The sequence below is a fragment of the Papaver somniferum genome, chromosome 7, assembly GCF_003573695.1.
Source record: "Papaver somniferum cultivar HN1 chromosome 7, ASM357369v1, whole genome shotgun sequence".
Lineage (NCBI taxonomy): Eukaryota > Viridiplantae > Streptophyta > Magnoliopsida > Ranunculales > Papaveraceae > Papaver > Papaver somniferum.
Genome location: NC_039364.1, coordinates 11,177,194 through 11,194,497, shown reverse-complemented (window position 1 = coordinate 11,194,497; position 17,304 = coordinate 11,177,194). Strand labels below are relative to the sequence as shown.

The window sequence follows — 17,304 nt, the reverse complement described above, 5'->3', positions numbered from 1 at the left end:
TCTAACTACTCGTTCGATTGAACGAGTGTGTGGAAGGATTTGGAGGAAAAATGGATTGAAACCTACCCATAAGAGAACCTAATTTGCTCAAATTGGTAGTGCACTCTTTCATTTGAAAGGTGACACTACTCGTAGCCCTTGCTCTTATACGGGAACAATAAGTTCAAAAGACTTTAAATTTCCAGAATGGAGTTGAGGACCAATTGCTTTCTGTCAATTTTTTTTAAAGGGCCAATTGCGGACAAGATAAGACAAGGATAAAGATAATGGAGTTTCACTTTATTTTATAAACTTTAATTTAAACTACATTTTATAAACTTTAATTTAAACTACATAATCATGAGAATCACTCAAAAAAGAGTAAGTATGATCCATAGTAAAACTAGGAATTTTATCCAACTTGGACGGATTCTTTTTACCTCCAAGCAACCTAGCAGGATTACCAACAGCAGTAGTTCTCGCAGGCACATCTTTCAAAACAACGGATCCCGCACCAATTTTAGCACCTTCACCAATCTTAACATTCCCTAATATAGAAGTACACGCACCTATCAAAACACCATCACCAATTTTGGGATGCCTATCGCCACAAACATTTCCGGTTCCACCTAACGTCACATTATGCAGAATCGACACATTGTTTCCGATCACCGACGTTTCTCCGACGACAACACCGGTTGCGTGATCGAGTAATATCCCGTGTCCGATTTTCGCAGCCGGGTGAATATCAACACCGAATATTTCTGAAACTCTGTTTTGGATTAACAGAGCTAGTGTTTTCCTGTCTTGTGACCATAATTTCTGCGCGATTCGGTGTGTTTGGATTGCCAAGAACCCTTTGAAGTTTAGAATACAATGAACGTAACTGATGCAAGCTGGGTCTCTTTCTTTGACTGCCATCAAATCGAGTCTGATGGATTTTTTTATTTCTTCATCTTCATTCAAAATACCCAGGAAGATTTCTGAAAGGGTGCTGGTTTGGAGATTTGAGTTGCTTAGTTTCATTGCGATTTGATTAGCTAATGAACTTTCTAAAGAAGTATGAGATAGAATCGATCTCGAATAGTATTCTGATAAAATGGGTTCGTTTTCAACATCAGATCTAGCTTCTTCAAGTATCTTTAACCATGTTTCATCATCTTTTTGAGTAATAATGGGTTTCTGGTGATGATGATCTTGATTAAATGAGGAACATGTTGTTGCAATATCAGAGATATTATTGGGGATTGATGAGAATTTTCTAAACTTGTTGCCATTTCGGAAACAATGATTTGTTGATGTATTGGGTCTGTGATGATTTTCATAGCAAATTGATATGGTTTTTGTGGCAGAACAGATCTGGTGAAAAGGTTTTTTAGAATTTGATAGAAAAACAGAGAAACTTGATATCCGCATAGATAAAGTATTAATGGCGGACTAGAATAAGATTAAAATTAAATCTCACTTATCTGTGTAAGAATCAAGACAACGCACTTATAGTTGTGCAGAGTACAGGTAAAAATCTTTATTTACAATTGACATTAATGGAGAATATATTCTTTTGATTTGCTTCTAAAAATCCTTCAATTTCAATGTAAAGAACTACCAACAGCTGTATTTTCTTTCCTGTTTTGAGGGAATCTAGAGGGAGAGCCTTTATGCTTCGTAAATAATCAGAAATACTAATTTGAGCTTGGGATGTGTCCAGTGATTTGTCTCCCGTGAACAACCATGGAACATTCAACCAGTAAATCTGCCCCTTAGGCCACTTCCTATGGGCACAACAAGCTGGCTTGTTTGCCAGTTTTGTACCCATTATGAAGCTGGCAAACAAGCAGGTCAAGCTTCTACCGAGCGGTCGAGTGGTTTAGGAAAAACAAATCGGTCTACTTTCCACCGGCAGCGGTTTAGACTCACATCATTTCTTCAATCTCCATTCTATAAATATCATTTCATCTAACGGTCATCATTTCATCATCCTATAAATACAATATCAAATTTCATTTCAATTCACATCATTTCTTCAATCTCCATTCTTTCACTCCACAAATCCAACATGTCGGTTCGAGGTCGAGGTCGCAGATTTAGCATAGCTGAAGATGATTTCATTTGCAGGCATTATGTTTTTGTTATACAAGATGTGGTCAATGATGGACAACAACAACAAGAAGTTACTGTATGGAGTCGCATATTTCATAGATTTCAAAAAAAAAAACATTGAACCTCTATAATCGAGATGTAAATGGGTTGTGTCATCGCTTCAGAATAATCAGCAAGGATGTGAAATTGTTTGTTGCTGCACTTACTGAAAGCTATGGAAACTGACAAAATGGCCAGAACGCATACAATGTGGAGCAAATGTGTCGGCTCGAATGGCTCAATAGAGTGGGAAAATATTTTCAATTCGATGATTGTTATCTTATCCTGAGGGTGTTTCCCAAATGATGAGTTTAGATTAACAGCCCGAATATTATGCATCTTTCATTTGTATAAATATCAATTTTAAGATATTATTAATATAAAACTAGTGCATCTTTCATTAAGTTTAGAATTTTAATATACATTAGTACCATGCCACTTTCATTCATCTAGGTAATATAAACTAGACATAACTTACAATAATATAAACTAGACTTTAAAAGGAAAAATTTGGGACAGTGTTCTTCATCTTGTTTATCTTCTTCATTTCACCAACAAAAATGCTACATGTAGCGTGAAATTTGTAAATCATTTTGTACCGAGTGAGATATACATGATGGCCCCCTACAAGTCCTGGTGGACCCCGCCCATATCTCATGTCTCACTCGGTACCAATATCGGTACCTTTTCACGGTGAGTGTAGACTCGCTGGTTCACCAAACTTCCAATCAATGCGCTCATGAACGGAGTTTTCTTTGTTTATCTTTTTCTTTGCCTTCAAATTTTTCTTGCATTGAACTTTTCTTTTTCTTTTCTCAGTTGGAGGTTTGATTTGGTTAATATCCAAAACTTGCAGACTTTTTTGGTTTTTACGTATTTCTTTATAACCTTAACATATCTTACTAACGGCGACTTCAAGCACCACTTCGGAAAAATCAAGTTGGGTAGCCAAGTCAAGTTGGAATTCAAACTTTGCAATTTTGAAAGATAAGATAGATTTTTTTTGTGTAAAAAATTTTAGTGTAATTTTTGTATTTGAATGTCACATTTTATAGCAATGGAGAAAGAGTCGTTGGAGATTTGAAATCAACTGAATGGTGTAGACTCGATCGCTTAACATTTTTACAATAATAGCACGACCAGTTTGCCAGGCCAGCTGGCATGATAAATGGGTGGGTTAGTCACCCCCGTAGGAACTTGCCTTACTAACAAGTTTTGCCTGCCGCATCTACCATATCGTATTTGTATATGTTAATACTAATCCAAAATTTCCAGTTTATCTGTATCTCTGGTTATCTGATATTTGTGGTATATCGATCCATATTTGTCGATATACACAGATAGTATCTGATACCGATGAATAAGGAATATAAAAGACATAAGTGTTAAGGCATATGACCAATTTTGTTACCATCTTGAAAAAAAATAATACTCAAAACAAAATAAATTGTAAATACTAAAAAAATTTACACTAGATGATAGATGACGTGGATTCTTCGAAGATTCATTTGGTTCCTACGCATAAATTGTAAATACTAAAACCTCCATATATTAATGTTTTTGGGTACACACAAAATTATTAATACATGGAAGTCGATCAGTGCAAGATTTTATAAGTCCAGAATATGATTTTGTATTAATATGTATAGGGTATAATATAATATCATTATGTGGAGGTACTACTATATCCAAACTGGTACGATGAAGGACGTCGATACTGGCAAATTCCATTATTTTGGTCAATCTTGGGCAATATCGGTCAATGCACATCTGTATATGTGAGGACCGATACGATATCGAATACCTGGTTCGGTGAACCATGCCTACTGGTCTACGGAGTGAAGGGTACCAGAAGCAGTATCACACAGGAGACAAGACTGGTAAATAAATGACTGTCCTCGGTAAGTGTCCATAAATGACTTTAAAAAAGCACTGGTTTATTTAACACAGACTACATGTCGGGCGGCTGGAGAAAGCGATGTACTGTCCCACTAGGACCCGCCCACAGAAATTTCCTCATCTTTTGGTCAAATGTATCGAAATGGTCTCCACTGCACTGTGTTTGCGCATACAATTGGTGACCAAATGGTCTCGATGTTTAGCTTTCTTGACAAGGCTGCTAAATTTGTTTGACTTTAAGTAAAAATCACAAAATTGTTAATTGGGGTACTAAATTGTTTGAGGGTGTACCACTTCAGAGGTAATAGGTATTTTTATCTTATGTGTATTTTGGTACATCTCCAAACAATTTGGTACCCCTATTAGCAACCTTGAAAAATGAGGACAAAATAAATTCCAAACTTGACAAGAAAAAAAATTAAATAAATAGAAAAGGTGAAAATTATTTTTTTCACTATAGAATTAGCAACCTGGCAAATTTTTCTAAAAGTTATTATAGATATGAAGGATATGACCTGAATCAGTAAGAGCTATTATGGATATGGTAAATGACCAATTTCACTAGGCAAACTAGCAAATTTATTGATTCGAAAATCGTAGGCAAATCTAAACATTAGAGACTTTGTCGCTCAATACATTACCTTCATTGCTCGAGATACTATCATTTTTTTCAATTTAACATAAAACAGAGAGCGTATTTTCATACTTTATCGTATATTTAAGGATAAGGACCCACCAAACACAACAAAATAGGTTATTTTAATATTTTTTTAGTCTCATTCTCCATATAGCATATCCAAATAAGGGTTCAAGGCAGCGAGATTCACCGTCCCCGTATTTGATTCTCTTGGTGGTCGAAATCCTTTCAAAACTAATAAACGATGCGGTGGGGAGAGGACAGCTTTTCGGTTTCCAAGTGGTGGATCATGGCTCTATTATTTATCATATTCAATTTGCAGATAACACTTTGATATTTATTGATGCTTCGATGGAGGAAGTTAGACGCCTCATCATCATTTTGGCTGTCTTCGAAACTTTTACAGGTTTGAAGCTGAACTTAGAATAAGAGTACTATGATCAGTGTGGGAGCCGAAGGGGTTACTGATTTTCTAGCTCGAGAACTAGGCTGTAAGATAGAAAAGTTATTGTTCACTTACCTTGGAATGTCAATTGGAGCACATTGGCATAACACATTTGTTTGTGACTATGTCTTTATTAGAATGCAACAAAAGCTGACGTCGTGGAAGAAAATGCAACTTAATAAAGCAGGTAGATTAATTCTTATTAAGAGTTTTCTTGTGAGCTTACCAATTTATTTCTTGTCTCTTTTTCATCTTCCAGCAAGTGTGGAAAAAGGAATGATTAGGATTATACGCAACTTCATGTGAGGTGGGGTAGAAGGTAGAAAGAAATTGGTCTGGGTTTCATGGAGTAAGATTAGTGCGCCGAAGGAGAATGAGGGTCTAGGAGTGAATAATTTGAGGAAAATAAATCAACCACTGCTAGGTAAGTGGATTTGGAGATTTTCGAAGACCAATACAACTTTTGGAGGAAGATAGTAAATGAGAAATTCGCTCACAATAGTGAACTGCTAATGTCTGATGTGGATAATAAGCCACAAGGTAAGAGTCTGTGGAAGAATGTTATCAACATGGTGCCGACAGTCCAGACCATGGCGAGCTTTGCGGTTAGAAATGGTAAAGGCATACGGTTTTGGAAGGACCAATGGCTAGATAGGGGGAGATTGTAGGACTTTTTTACGATTGTCTTCAAGGCGACAAAGGTGAAGTATATATGCAACAATTTTTGACGTGATAGCGAATGAAGATTGGGTCTGCGATTTCATGGGGACATTAACACATGAATGAACAATTAAAATGTGATTCATTAAGGCGTGATTTAAATCACGAACCTGATCAAGTAGAAGGGGGAAGACGAAGTGGGATAATGGAAAATTTCAACGCTAAAGTTTTTCTAGAGCAAGCTCGGTCGAACTCGCAAGCGTTTCCAAAACTATAAGTCTTGATTTCTAGTCTACTTATAGATACTGTTAGAGCATTGCTCGGTCAAACTCGCATGCGTTGCTATCTCAAGCATGTTTGTCAATGTTAGTGATCAAAACTATAAGTATTGATTTCTAGTCTATTATAGCTAAGTCTCGGACTAGGATAAAAAGTGTAGTTGAGCTCAAGGACTTCATGGCGATTCATCATACAAGTAGAAGAACTAGTCAAGGAATCGGTTGAACTTCTCGACAAAAAGGTATGTGAAGACTTGAACTTATCTATCACTCAAAATTTTCTCTACTCTATCTCCTACTCTTTGAGACAAGAAGTCGTATGCTATATATATAGACTTTGATTATACACATTTGGTATTTCGAGACGAGTATACCTCGCCTATCTATATCTCGAAATATGAGCTGGTAAGCTTTTCGCTTTAACCAAGTTTATCTTTACCATGTGACGAAATTCATGATATGTTTCAATCATCTTGAAAATTGCTTTGACGAGAAATGGTGTAACAACTATATAACGTCCTCTAAGAATGTTTCAATGATTGAAATGAGAGTTTAGATTACATAACCAATGATGGACATAAGCATTGTTGTGGGAACACATTTATGTATAAGTCCTATTCCTTGAACCAAAGTTTGCGAACTTTGTTGATCAAGGAAACCGGAAGAATGGCGTGAGACAAGTCCGCGAACTCAGTCTGCGAACTACCGAAGTTCTCAAACCCGAGAGTTTCTGATGGAGTTGACAAACTACTTGCGTGGAACTAAGTCCGCGAACTCAGTTCGCGAACCTACTCCGAGAACTGGCGAAGTTCTCATACCCGAGAATTTCTGCTGGAGTTTGTAAACTCTGCCCGGTAACTTAAGTCCGCGAACCTAGTCTGCCAACTTGAGAAGGTTATATATCTGAAGATGATTTCTGAACTTAAACTTAAAAATACTAAGGAATGCAGTTTGCAAACCGTGGTTATAAAAGTTCATGAACCGATTCAAGTGAATCAAATCATCTTTGCTTCAATTGTATCTTGTGTAGTACATGAGATTTCCTTGCAATTGAACAACTCTCTAACTAGTTCATTTGAAGTCATTTGAACTAGTTATGGTGAAGAAGAACATGGTTGATATGAAATGCTCATATGGATAACCTTTTGGTTAACTATTTTTGAACCAACAAGTGCATACGTTTGGGTACGGTTAACAAACCCAGAAGCATGCATTGTCAAGTGTGTGTAACAATCTAAGTTTTCCATCCAACGGTTGAGAAATATTAGCTTCAATCTAAATCAGGTTTTCATCTAACGGTGGATATTGATTGCTTTATTACCAAGGTAACTTAATTGCAAACCCTGATTTGGAAGACTATATAAGGGGAACTCTAGCATTGTGCAAAACTAATCCCCACACCTCACGTGTGATACTAGTTTGCATACTAGAGTCGGTTCTCCTTTAACCTTTGGTTTTCTTCTTCTAAAACCAGGTTAACGACTTAAAGACTTCATTGGGATTGTGAAGCCAAACCGATACTACTTTTATCGTAGTTGTGTGATATGATGTTGCATCTTCTATCGTACGAGTACAATCAGATTGATTGGATTGAGATTGATATCTCCGATAGGCAAGATATAAAAGTAATCACAAACATCTTCGTCTCATTGTTTGTGATTCTGCAACATCTTGTTTCGCTACCATACGATTAAGATTGTTGTGAGGTGATTGATAACTCTAGGATGTTCTTCGGGAATATAAGACCAGATTATCAATTGGTTCCTGTTCACCTTAATTATTATCAAAACATGGAACAAAACCTTTTAAGGTTTATCTGTGGGAGACAGATTGATCCTTTGATAGACTTGTCTGTGTGAGACAGATTTGTTTATTTTCAAAACCTGCGATTTTGGGTCGTAGCAACTCTTAGTTGTGGGTGAGATCAGCTAAGGGAATCAAGTGCGCAGTATCCTGCTGGTATCAGAGGCGTAGGATTACAACTGTACCTTGGATCAGTGGGAGACTGATTGGGGTTCAACTACAGTCCAGTCCGAAGTTAGATTGGAGTAGGCTAGTGTGTGTAGCGGCTTAATACAGTGTGTGTTCAATCTGGACTAGGTCCCGGGGGTTTTCTTCATTTGCGGTTTCCTCGTTAACAAAGTTTCTGGTGTCTGTGTTATTTCAATTTCCGCATTATATTGTTTTATCTTTATAATTGAAATAATACAGGTTGTGCGTTAAGATCATCAATTAGAATAATCCAACCTTTGGTTGTTGATTGTCATTGATTGATCCTTGGATATTGGTCTTTGGTACCATCCAAGTTATTCCTTGTGTTTGATTAAAAACTCGCTGATTTCTATTATCTTGAGTAAATAAAAACAAGACAGAGATATTAACTCCTCGATATACTTTAATATATATTGAGTCTAACTATCTAGTTGATTCTCTAGAAAAGTATATTGGATTTAGTCCATACAGATTGCTAAGCGAAATATTGGGTGGTGTTGTTAGACCCCCGCTTTTTCAGATATGTCTCGGACTAGGATATAATATGTAGTTGAGCTTTAGATTTTAGGGCGTTCATCGATTGAAGACGAAGTTCTACTGAGGAGAGCTTGGAGGAAGTTCATCAACAAAAGGTATGTGGAGACTAAAACTTATTTATCACTCAGAAGTCTATTCTATTGTACCTCCTATTGAGACTAAGTCGTATAACTATATATACTTTTACATTATACACATTTGATATTTCGATGTGATTTTAACCCGCTTATATGCTTCTCGAAATATGTGTTGAATTTTTTTTTGCTTTATCTACATTCATCATTATTTCTTGACGAGTTTAGTTGAAAAAAATCTATATTTTGGAAACTAAATAATGAGTCAAAAGATGATCATGTGAAAATTGCCTTGAAACATCTTGCATGATTTGTGTGAGACAGCTATTCGATCACTTGAAAACTGTTTATAAGCTAATGGTTTGTGTGAGACAACCATTGTCGTCTTCTAAGAATGTTTCAATGATTGAAATGGGAGACTACAACTAAAACTCATGTCTGGAAAACATCACAGTACACGTACTTATGTACAAACTGTGTTGGTGTGATTCAGGTCCGGAAACCAAGTTTGCATACCCGTATACGAATGGTTTTGACTGTTAAATTCCGGGAACCAAGTTTGCATACCAGTATGCGAACGGTTCTACCTGAGTTAGGTTCGGAACGACAGAATGCGTACCCGTTTGCGAACTGTTAGACAAGACCAAAGTCCGGAACTTAAGTTTGCGTCCCTATTTGAAAACTAAGTTGGTTTATGTTCTAGAGTCGGTTAAGTATGATTTTCATACTCATGAAAAAATATATTTATAAAATAAGGAATGCAATCTTTGCAAACGGTGGCTAAATTTTCATGAATTGACTCTCTTGAATCAAATCCGATTTTTCTTCAATTTTGTCTTGTATACTTCTATGAGAATATAAACAATTGAAAAACTATATGAGAAACACAATTAGATTAATTTGATTATCATTTGATCTAGACGTGTTAGATGAATGTGGTTAATAGAAAAGTGTTCATATGTCTAACTCGGTTAACTATTGTGTGCTAACTCAATATACACGTTTAGGTACGGTTACCCATATATAAATGAAGGTATATTTCATTTGTGTGTAATAATCTAAGACCATCTAATTTTGGAGATATATTTCTTTGGTTTTAAGAAAACATAGCTTGAATCTTAGATCAACAGCTCATCTAACGGTGAATATTGATTCCTTTGTTTCAAAGCTATCAAACCATGATTTGAAGACTATAAAAGGGAGAACTCTAGCAGCTGGGAAACCTAATCCCCATACCTCGTGTGTGATATTAGTTGCATACTAGAGTTGATTCTCCTTTAACCTAAGCTTTTACTAAAACCATTATAGGTTAACGACTTGAAGACTTCACTGGGATTCGGAAGCCAAACCCAACTATTTTCTCTGTAGTTGTGTGTTCTGAGCTTACTTGTTCTATCGTATTGAGTACTATCTTCTCTAAGATTGGATCGAGATTTATCTCCGATAGGTAAGATATAAAAAGTAATCACAAAGCTCTTCATCTCATTCTTTGTGATTCCACAATAACTTGTTCTCCTACCATATAGTTAAGTTATTGTGAGGTGATTGATATTTCTAGGTTGTTCTTCGGGAATATAAGACTGGATTATCAATTGGTTCCTGTTCACCTTGATTTATCAAAAGACGGAACAAAAACTTCGTAGGTATTTCTTTGGGAGACAGATTTATATATCAGAATAGACTTTTCCGTGGGAGACCGATTTATTTATAAAGTCTTCGACTTTGGGTCGTACCAACTCTTAGTTGTGGGTGAGATCAGCTAAGGGAATCAAGTGCGTAGAGTCCTGCTAGGATTCAGAGGCGTAAGGAAAGCGAATGTACCTTAATCGGTGTGAGACTTGGTTAGGGCTCAACTATATTCTAGTCCGAAGTCATCTTGTGATAGGCTAGTGTCTGTAGCGGCTTAATACAGTGTGGTGTTCAAAACTGGACTAGGTCCCGGGGTTTTTCTGCATTTGCGGTTTCCTTGTTAACAAAACTTCTGGTGTCTTTTTTATTTCTTTTCCACATTATATTTTCTATATAATTTAAATTTCAAAACTTGTGCCTAGTTCAATCAATTGGTAAATCCAATATTTGGTTGTTGATTGAAATTGACTGACACTTAAACATTTGTTTTTGATACCGTTCAAGTTATTTCTAATATCAATCGGTCTCAGAGATTTATATCTGTTCGATTGCAGATTGTATTGAGAAATTGAGATATAACTTTTAGATATATTTCCTTGATAGAGCCTGACTGTCTAGTTGATTCTCACGAAATTATATTGGAGTTAGTCCATACAGATTGCCGAACGAAATATTTGGTGTGGCTGTTAGACCCACGCTTTTTCAAGTCTCACTGGAGGCCTGGAAGAGTGCGACTTCGATAAGTTTCTATGGAAAGGTAACATACCCAACAAGGTAAATTTTATCCTTTGTGCTACATTCTATGATTCACTTCCAACCAGCGATATGTTGCATCATCATGATGTTAACATTGATAGAGATCAGTGTGTTTTGTGCAATGACGACAGGAAATCTTATGTTCATCCACAGTACATACATTTTTGAGATTTGGAGATATTTCATTAAATCTTTCAAGATAGCCTGGCCAATGCCAAGAACATTACTTTAAATGTTTGAAGCTTGGTCTATCAATGTGCTACAAGGTAGATGAAAGGATATTTCGAAACTCTTACGTTATGCGATATGTTAGACTTTGTAGAAGAAGAGGAATGGAAAGACTTTTGAAGGACGATATAAGAGTGTGGAAGAAAACATTGACTTGGTTAAGCAATTGATAGTCTTATGGTCTTTTGATAACGATACTTTTGAGGATGTTGATCCTAGTTTGATTTGGTGTAATTGGGACACTAATGTATATGTAGTATTCTCTGTAACGATCATGATCTGATCCTTGGTTCATCTTTTTAAATTTGATATAACCTTCTCTTGGAGAAAACATATCCAAGAAACCCATTTGCCAAGTCTGGTTTTTTCCAAGCGGACCAAGCCCATTCCTTTAGTGGGTCTTGCTTAAATGATTTGAGTGATGTGAAAAAGCAAGGTTAATCGGCAAATCTATTCCAGAAGTTGAGAATTCTGCTCTGTATGTATAGCCAAAGAAGTGTTGATGGTATTTGTACTTACTTTATGGAAGATCATATTGCTTGAATAAGCGTCTATGTAGGAACTCATCCCTTTAAACTGTTCCACTAGTATTGAGGTTAATCAAGAAACTGACAAAAAAAACCTGCTCTGGGCACGTGTTGCTTACTATAAATCATGCAATTGCTATGGCCGGTTTCGGGAACTCAAACATGGAGGATCTGCCTTGGACTATTTGTTAGACAAACCCGAGACAGGGTAGTTTTATTTATCAATGAAAATCAAAAACAGAAAGGAGGGAGACATAAAACCAAACCTCCAGGCTGTTAACAAAACAATAAGTCGGAAAAATATCATTTTCTCACTCATTACAGCATGAATAATAGAAGCTGGAGAACACCGCAAATGAGTCTCGGTAATAATATCCCCATATATACTTAACCAACACATCTTCAGATAAATTCCCCACTCTGTAAATGTGTGAAAATCTGAGATCCAATGTCTTTAGAAATTAGCTATCTGAATGCTTCAAATCTTTTAGATACTTGATTTCAGCTTTCTTCATACTCCATGCCTTAAGACTAGACATCTTTACATTTCCAGTTCCGTTGTTGAATACGTAAAGGTGAGCTTCTCTGTCAGTAGCTAGTGTTGGATATACTCTAGCTAATATAACAGCTTTGCCGTCAACACCATAACTCTCCACTACTGAATGATCAATCTGCCAAAATAGAAATACATCAAATATTGAACATATACACAAAATTGTTAGCCTGTTGCTAAAATCATGTGTAAATTACGGGGACAAATTTATTAACATCCCACTTCTTAGTTCTTACATTACATGGTCACATACATAACAAAATTGGGGTTTGGGAAAAGAGGGCTAATAAGATTGAACATACCAAGCTCCTTAGAGATAGCGTCTGATCATGATGAGGATCAACATCAATAAAAGCTCCATATGTGGTTTTGTCGTTACTTTCTTCCAAAGATGACCTGTTATATATACGAAAGGTTTAGATCATGAAGCAAGATTTTAAAGTTGATCTGAAATGCACATTGAAATGTGAAACGAAACTGACCTGCTCTGATCACTACACATGAGCACAACATATTTGTTTTGATGGTTAAATACTCTGAAGAAAATAGCTGTCTGTTCTTCTAGGTTCTTAGAAGCCAAAGCCAGCAAGCCAAATGGTCCTGATTTCCCTTGCACTGATGCTGGCTTTGAACTACAAAGTAGTTGTGGGTTAACCCAACTAGGGTCCATGATTTCTACATCTTTCAGCTTCGGCAGTTTAAATTTAACATCTACATCTGCCTGTGAAGCTGTTAGACCAGGAACTTCTAATACTGAACCCCCTTTAAGAACTTGACTTCGTAAAGAAACTCGTTTGGTGCGGAGTTGCTCTATTTCTTCAACAGGCCATTGTTTCAATTGCTTACCATTTTCCTCAAGCCATACTGTTCGAGGAACTGCCTGCAAAAGAAAACAAATTGAATTGCATAGTTCAGTGCACAGATAATATTTTGATTCGGTAAAAGATTTTAATGTTTCCTGCAAGGTGATTCGGTAAAAGATTGAATTGCATAGTTTACTGTACCTGCAATCCCGCCCAACCTTTCTTGACATCATCAGCTACACTACTAGATTCATTTGCCCAACCCCACAGTACTCTCCTTTTCTTTCCATGATCAAAGAATGTTTTCGAAGCGTAAAATTTTCCGTAATCAAACCTCAAACCAGAATCATTATCGATGGATCCTTCGTCAGGAGTATACTTATCCGTTTCAGGGTTGTAAGTTCCAATAGTATAGTAGTCATGCTTGGTATCATCCAAGCTCACCTTGAACACGTGTTTAACACTAGGACCGAGAACTGAAGTATCCAGACCCTCTTTATCATCAACAGCCACGGGAAAGAAATCTGGGCATTCCCACATTCCGGTGTCCTTCGCCCAATGTAGAGGTTGTTCTGCTTTAGTCCAATGAATAAAATCACTACTTCGAAATAAAAATGATACTCCATTGTTGCCCACTTTGCTTCCTATTGTCGTTCTCCAGATTCCGTCAGGACCCTTCCAACCAGTAGTCGGATCTCTGAAAGCACTAGCATTGATACCGTCAGTGGGTTTAATTACTGGATTGTATTCAATTGGTTTATTCCACTCTACGAGGTAAGGATCAGATAAGTCCTTCGGCACTGCCATGTCCTGAACTTGGTAGTTCCATTGATTCGACTTAATAATTCCCGTGTATTGAATAATCGGCTTTCCTTGTATAAATGTTGCTGAGCCTGACCAAACACCTTCGATATCAAATGGTTCCGATGGGACCATCGCGATTTTATGGTGATTCCAGTTTACGAGATCGGTGGATGTCGCATGAGCCCACACTATGTCACCCCAAACTGCACCGGAAGTGCTCCATTGATAGAATAGATGGTATATTCCATTGTAAATCATAGGCGCTGCATCAAAAATTAAATATATATTTACATACTAATTTTTATGTTTATGAAAGTTGACTTCAGACATTAACACCAAACTTCAATCATGAAATCAAACCAGGAATATCAGATTGAAAAGAGAATACTAACCATTAGGATCTGTGATTTCAACCAGAGCCATATTTGTCAATTCATAGTTGCGACATGGAAACCAAACACAAAGAAGTTAGAAATGATCAAATTAAATTTAAGAAAATGAAAAAGAAATAGGCTCAATTTTCTTAGATGTTGCTTTGTATTATTGAAACATTATTAAAGATTCAGCAGTTCAACAATCGGCTATCTAGGAATTATGAACATCATCCAACCAATCTGTTGAACTTTAGTAATTTTATCAACAATATTGCACATATTATGACAGTTAATCGAATAGTATATTTCCAAAAAAAGGAAACAATGTTTTGTCACGAAAAAAATAAAAGACATGTCACTTATCCTACAATTCAAAAAAGAAAAAGAAAAAAAAGACACAGTTTATCCCCATATGAATTCGGCGACAAGACCACGAAAAAATAGAAGCATATATAGTTATCAGAGATAAGTAGAAAGGTTCAGACAATCACCATTCATCCAATTTTTAGCAGGTTGGAAATGATAACCAGTTCGGTAAGGCTGATATATGGGGGTACCATTAGATTGAAGAGATTGAAAGTTTCTGTATAGATGATGAGAAGCTTGAACTCCATGACTAAGGATAACTGAACAACACAATCCGATCAACCATGGGACAGTATTCATGGCCATATGTGTATCTCAAACTATTTTTGTGGTGAAATGAGAAACGAAGACGTGGGTATTTATCCATTTATTTTGGAAGTAAGCACATGATAATAAATTATTGGCAGCTAAGAAAGGGTCCATGAGTAATGGGGGTGCAGTAATGGACAAACTAGAAGTTGTCAATCTTAAGTTAGTCTCTGATTGGTGTACTGAATGCCAACTACTCTGGATAAAATGTCTCGACTGCTCTATATGAACTGAGGTAAATTCTAATACATAATCAAACTCATTTTACACATTTACATTTTGATACCAAAGAGGAAATCATATGAAGAGAGAAGAAAAAGATTTTCATTAACTAGAACTAGGAATAGACTTACAGACATCATTTATAAGAAGAAAATATGCTTCAAAAAAAGAAAAAAGAAAAAAAATTAAGAAGAGGGAGATAATTAACGGTAATGCAAGAAACAGTTATCCTTTAACAGCTGTCATAGGACAGAGACACTCAGTGATGGACCAATTAGAACGTGACAGGACTACATAGAATTAGCCAATCGTAAATGATAGATTGACGTAGGCCGGATCGCACGGTCAGTCCCATCAGCCACATGAGAGGAGCCACGGTCAAAAAAAACTAGGCCACCTGCTAATTCTAAGGGATGAATAGTGCCGGTCAATTGTGTTTAGACTTTGGAGGGACAAATCATGAAGTCCAACCCACGATTAATCTAGCCACACTAGAGAAACACAAGTATAACAAAAAAACTACAATTAACATTCTTTTTTAATTAGTAAGTACTCTTTTATTGTATTACAACTACAAGATAACTTTTTTTTTTGGTTGAGAAACGCCGATTCATTACAAAGAAGAATATTACAAACATATATCATGGTCTCTTTCCTAACTAAGCTGTCCAGAAAAAAATGAACAGAGACCCAAGTATCCTTTATACAGTATTTTCTAGCCTAGCGTGCAAACCCGTCAGCAAGTTTGTTCTTAACACGCTTTACATAAACTACATTATAAACATTACAACTAGAAAGTAGACTCCGACAATCTTCCAAAATGTCATTAGATCTCCAGTTAAGAGCGTCACTGCCTCCATTCATAAAATCCACCATTTGAAGACAGTCACTAACAAACAGAACCTTAGACAAATTCATCTCCTTTGCCCAGGAGATACCCAAAGTCCGACCGGGAACATTTTATATTTCCTGCAATGTCACATAAGATTAACCCAAACCTATTTTAAAATCTTTAAAATAGCCATCAATGAACATAAGATGCTCCACAACATCAATAGGAGTTTTACTCTTTTCTTAACAACTTGAGACTGCGAAGAAGACACAATAGGTACAATAAAAGTATCGATCATTCTTCTAGCATCCAGAATTACGTTGTCGAAGTTCAGGGAAATATTTCTAAATACCACATCGCATCTTAACTTCCAAATACACCACATAACGATAGAACCTATACTAAGCCAGTTAACTGCAAAAGGTGAAGAGCCTAACTTTTTATCAAACCATCCTAAAAAGAAATCTTCAATCCATCATAAATCAGAAGTAACCATGTGCCGTGGAGATAAACTAAACCAAGCAATAGGACATTGAATGAAAAGATGCAGAACAGTCTATGTTTCATTCTTGCAAAGGGGACAAATTTCATCAATAGCAGGGTTATAGCATTTCATTAAAGTATTACCAGGCAGCATTTGCGCGAAAACCATCCACATGAAAAACTTTATCTTTGGGAGACAATCCAAAGACCAAAATTTCCGCCAGAAAGATGATTCTTCAACAGAAAAAGTTCCATTCCTGTAAACATTATAAGCTGATTTTATAGTAAAGGCCCCATTTTTAGTATGATCCCACATAATTGTATCATTTTGTTGAAGATTTAACCCAAGTAACATAATTAATTTTGATAACATCCTCTGGAGTAAACAAAGTATTTAGCAGACCAATATTCCAAGAGCTAGTCTGAACATTAATGAGCTCACTAACAAAAGTATAATCATTATAACTTGGACTAATTGAAACCGGAGGAGAACTAGCAAGAGGAAACCAATTAGATAAGCAGATTTTCGTAGATGTACCATTATTAATTTTACTAACTATGTTAAATCTTAAAAACTTCAAACTATTGACTATGCCCTTCCAAACCCAAGACGAGGAGTGAACATCTTTATCTATTTCCAATAAGTTCTGATTTGGAAAATATGTATCTTTCAAAAATTTTGAAACCAACTGATCAGGGTTTTGACAAATTCTCCAACCAAGTTTGGATATGAAGGCTCTGTTTGTAACATAAGCATTTATAATACTAAGACCACCAC

The 17,304-nt window shown here is 36.2% G+C and overlaps 2 protein-coding genes across 2 annotated transcripts; both read right to left on the bottom strand.

Annotated features, from left to right (window-relative positions):
- Window positions 1–267: 267 nt before the first annotated feature.
- On the bottom strand, window positions 268–2,463 carry LOC113295522 (serine acetyltransferase 1, chloroplastic-like). The gene has a single exon (XM_026543851.1). It carries the CDS (start codon window positions 1,393–1,395, stop codon window positions 325–327), a length of 1,071 nt encoding a protein of 356 aa, XP_026399636.1. The 5' UTR covers window positions 1,396–2,463; the 3' UTR covers window positions 268–324.
- A 9,480-nt stretch (window positions 2,464–11,943) lies between these two features.
- LOC113295521 (beta-fructofuranosidase, insoluble isoenzyme CWINV1-like) lies at window positions 11,944–15,096 on the bottom strand. Its single transcript, XM_026543850.1, has 6 exons — window positions 14,806–15,096; window positions 14,333–14,341; window positions 13,338–14,203; window positions 12,816–13,213; window positions 12,636–12,729; window positions 11,944–12,451 (listed from the first exon to the last, which is right to left on the bottom strand). The coding sequence occupies exons 1-6, from the start codon at window positions 14,984–14,986 to the stop codon at window positions 12,242–12,244; spliced, it is 1,758 nt and encodes a 585-aa protein (XP_026399635.1). The 5' UTR covers window positions 14,987–15,096; the 3' UTR covers window positions 11,944–12,241.
- Between the last annotated feature and the right edge of the window lie 2,208 nt (window positions 15,097–17,304).

Excerpts from the sequence above, each read along its gene's own strand:
- LOC113295522 (XM_026543851.1), bottom strand. The coding sequence starts at position 1,395 with ATGCGGATATCAAGTTTCTCTGTTTTTCTATCAAATTCTAAAAAACCT.
- LOC113295521 (XM_026543850.1), bottom strand. The coding sequence starts at position 14,986 with ATGGCCATGAATACTGTCCCATGGTTGATCGGATTGTGTTGTTCAGTT. Across the intron at positions 13,214-13,337 it reads AAGGTTGGGCGGGATTGCAG|GCAGTTCCTCGAACAGTATG; the intron begins GTACAGTAAACT and ends TTTCTTTTGCAG. Across the intron at positions 12,452-12,635 it reads CGCTATCTCTAAGGAGCTTG|ATTGATCATTCAGTAGTGGA; the intron begins GTATGTTCAATC and ends CTATTTTGGCAG.